Source organism: Quercus robur, chromosome 1 (assembly GCF_932294415.1).
Source record: "Quercus robur chromosome 1, dhQueRobu3.1, whole genome shotgun sequence".
Taxonomy (NCBI): Eukaryota; Viridiplantae; Streptophyta; class Magnoliopsida; order Fagales; family Fagaceae; genus Quercus; species Quercus robur.
The window spans coordinates 18657180-18661225 of record NC_065534.1 but is presented as its reverse complement, the minus strand read 5'-3'; the positions used below and the strand labels follow the sequence as shown (position 1 = coordinate 18661225).

General features: G+C 41.0%; 1 protein-coding gene across 1 annotated transcript; it reads left to right on the top strand.

Moving 5' to 3' along the window:
• The first annotated feature begins 2529 nt into the window (after positions 1-2529).
• LOC126727577 (uncharacterized) lies at positions 2530-3819 on the top strand. The gene has a single exon (XM_050433372.1). The coding sequence runs from the start codon at positions 2530-2532 to the stop codon at positions 3817-3819; it is 1290 nt and encodes a 429-aa protein (XP_050289329.1).
• The last annotated feature ends 227 nt before the right edge of the window (positions 3820-4046 follow it).

Here is a 4046-nt window from a genome sequence, read left to right as displayed (position 1 = left end):
ACAGTAAAGTCTCGTGTGAGCCGTTAGCCAGGTGGGCGTTAGGCGTTGAGGGTATGAGCGATAGGGTTCGTAAGCACCAATAATAGGACAAGTGGCCGTTAGTAGTAGCAAACACCACAGAAGGCCTCCGAGCGGCGGTAAGTGGTAACATATTACAGAAAGCGTCCATACACTCCCTGTTTCAGATCTAAGGTTAGATCCAAAAATTGGAAGATAAAGGTAGTCTAGGTTGTAATTGATTTCTTAGGCTTTTAATCCAGAATTATAAATAGGATGTTTAGAAGGAGTGACTCTTCCACTTCCATCAAATCTAGCAGTACAAACCCTCCTGAGATTCCACAAGAAGATGGAACAATCAACTCAGAGTCGTACCAGCTTTCAGATCTAGATCAGAAGTTAGGAGATTGGAACATACCCAAAGTTCCCACAAACCAAGTCTATAAGTCTTCGTCATGGTCCTTGAAAAAGTCTTTCAGAACGGACTACCATGTTAGGACTATAGAACAAGTCTACAGCATTAACAAGGAATATGAAACTTGTTATTTGTTGTCCCCTGCAGCCATGAAAGCTCACAGGGAAAATGGTCATAGATTCCTCCACATAGGACTTGTCCAAGTTGGAGTAAAACCATTGATCAGAGAAGGTTTGAACAACTCGATCCTTATGGCACTTAGAGACACCCGTCTTATCAGATTTAATGATAGTCTCCTAGGAACCATAGAATCCAGTTTGAGTAATGGTCCAATTCACTTCGACTGTTTCCCAAACCTCATTGTTGCGATTGACGACCCTCACATCCTAAAGGTCCTCACTCTCAACATCAAGACCCATGGAAACCTTGTGTTACATGGAACCAAGCAACTTGCTCTTATATACAGAGTGTATTATAAGTGCATGAGGACAAACATGTCCATCCAAGCTTTCGATAAGAGAAAGGCAGGTGAAATCACTCTTATCCAAACCCCAGATGTTAGATCCACCGTTCAGGTACCAAGAACCCTGAAATGGTCTGAGATAACATTCCCTGCACAATGGTCTCTAGAGAATGAAAATTATCCTCTACAGATCCAGAATCCTGTTAGGAATCCAGATCTAGATTATGTCCAGCAGCTAGCCGATGGAACTGTTAGACTTAGCTTTGACCAATCTAGGTTTAGATCACCCTTAGAGTATGATGAACCCAGGCCCAGATCCTCATTAGATCTGCACCAGGAAACATACCAGGAACCAAAGTCTAGATCCATAGATCTACGCCAACCCTTTAGGCAGCCAGCTATCCTCTTGAAAGATAGACCTGCATCTCAGTATAGTTCGTCTAGAATGCGAGCTCCTACGTCTAGAAGAGACTTAGGTCCACAGTTTCAAGGTGTTAAAGACCACTCCCAGGTTAGTACCCCTTGTTACACAGCCAAACAAGACTCAATTGCTGATCAAGAAGACGACAGCAACAGCCAGGACAGTCTTAAACCTCCCTCACCATCAGGATCTGATTTCAGAAATCCTATTCAGCAAGAAACTGAATACGACCATCAGCTCCTAATGTTGACAAAAGAGTTCATCCCTGATATGGTCGCTCTTGAAAAGGAATTTAATTCTGAACAGAACAGAGTTAAAAGAGAAGCCTATAGAGCCAACCATACCAAGGAACAAAAGGTTGAAGTTTTGGAGAAATGGAAGTTATTCATGAAAGAGGTAAAAGCTGATTATCCTTTCTTTGAATACTTTGAGAAACATTTCAATTGGCATAAAAAGAACTGTGTCATTTCCAAAACCAACTGGAAACTACTCCCAAAAAAGGATGCACCAAGTACTAGCAAACCAGAAATTGTTAGGTCTAGTCATCCTCCCCAAGAAGCCATACTCCTTAACCACCGTGGTTCTGATGTTATTGCCTCTCCCTTCAAGTGTGCCACAACCCCTGAAGAAAAGGTTGTTAGGAAGGTCATAGAGCAAAACAACTATACCAACCAGTGTTTAGGAGTCATAGGAAAACAGCTTGATAGGATAGAAGACAGGATTGACAACAAGGTTCTCCTCCAACCAGGAAACCCTAACAAACCAATCCAGACTCTAGAAAAACCCTTAATCAAGCTCCCCACAACTAGACAAGCTAGCCTCAAACCTAAGGACCAAACGGCCTTACAAATAGTGGCTCAAAAGCTTAATGATCTCGTGAAAAAGGAACCAGTCACCCCTTCACTAGATCCCACATCAACTAGCAGGGATTCAAGGCTAGAAACCTTGCATGCCCATACAGCTTCTAGCAGTTCTAGTAGAACCTCCTCAGAAACTGAAAAGGAGATAGAACAAATAGAAGACCAATTTCGAGGATTACAGGTGAATAGGCTTTACCAACCCAAGGTAACCCCAACCAGCCTTACCAAGAATTGGTACCCCAGACCCACACCCCCTGACCTCCAGTTTGAGGAAAGAACCATGTAGTTCACAGTATCCAGTGGCAAGCTCTATGAATGGAACATAGATGGCTTTACTGAACAAGAAATCCAAAACAAAATCCAGCATATAACCATGGTAGCCAATAACTATCTTAATGATGGTATTCCGAATACTGAGGTTGTAGAGCTCATTGTTTTAGGATTTACTGGGAAACTGTTGCATTGGTGGAACAACTGTATGACAGCAGCTTCCAAGGAAGATATTAAGCATGCTGTTCAAAAAGATGAGGAAGAGAACCCTATCTTTGATGAACGCATAGGAAGAGGTGTTCCCGATGGAGTCAATCCCCTGATCTACACGATCATGAAACACTTCATAGGTAAATCCAGCAATATCACATCTAGGATTTACGACCAGTTGAGTAACCTTAGATGTAAGAACCTTGGAGAATACCGGTGGTATGAAGATGTGTTTACCACCCGTGTCATGCATAGAAGCGATTGTAACTCTCCATTTTGGAAGGAGAAGTTCATCAATGGCTTACCCACACTGTTTGGACAGAAGGTCAAAGAAACTCTTGCCAGCTCTTTAGGAGTCATAGATTATGATAACCTAACCTATGGAGACATCTCTAGCACAATCCGAAATGAAGGGATGAAGATGTGTAGAGATCTTAAAATCCAGAGCCAGGCCAACAAGAGCAAAACCAAGTACGAAATAGGAAATTTTTGTACCCAATATGGCTTACCTTCAATCATCCCCAAGAGGAAATCCAAACACAGAGGTGAAGAACCCTCTGAGAAATCTCATAGGAAGAAACCTGCCTCTAAACATTATAGGAAACATAAGTTCAAAACTGATGATTTCTATAAGAAAGGCAGATCCCAATCTAGGTCCCAACCCACAGGCAAATTCACACCTAAAGCATCAGGAACGTGCTATCAGTGTGGAAAGAAAGGTCATTTCAAAAAAGATTGTCAAGCTAAGGCCAAAACCCTTATCAATACACTCATTAGTGACCAAACCAACAAGGATGAGATCTTCAAACTCTTAGAACTCGATCACCTAAGCAGTGAATCCAGTGACCAGGAGAAACATCAGTTGTTTAGGACATCTTCTGAAACCTCTAGAGTATCTTCCAGTTCCTCTAGTGAAACAGACGAAATCCTAGCCTGTCAGGATAGTTGTTGTAGAAACAAAACTATCCATGTTCTTTCTAAGCAAGAAGAGCTGCTCCTAGATCTCATAGAACAGATCAGGGATCCAGAAGAAAAATCTCAAAGACTTAGTGAGTTCCACAAAACCCTAGTCAAGGAAGGCAGTACATCCAAACCTAGGTTTCAGGAACCCAAAGTTGACTTGGAAAAAATCTACAATAGGTTTACTAAATCCAAGAAAAAAGTGACCATTCAAGATCTCTAAAAAGAGATTAAGGATCACAAAACAGAGATGAGAAACCTTAAGCAGGAGTTAACCATCCTTAGAGCATTCTCATCAAGACTTCTAAAAAATTTAGCATTTACCCTCTCAAAACCTATATTTATAACATATAACACACCACTTTACAATACCACCTATATCAAAACTTCTATTTTTTTTATCATTTCATTTAAATATTGTTTCTTTATTATTTTTCAATAATTTTTTAT

Excerpts from the sequence above, each read along its gene's own strand:
- LOC126727577 (XM_050433372.1), top strand. The coding sequence starts at position 2,530 with ATGGTAGCCAATAACTATCTTAATGATGGTATTCCGAATACTGAGGTT.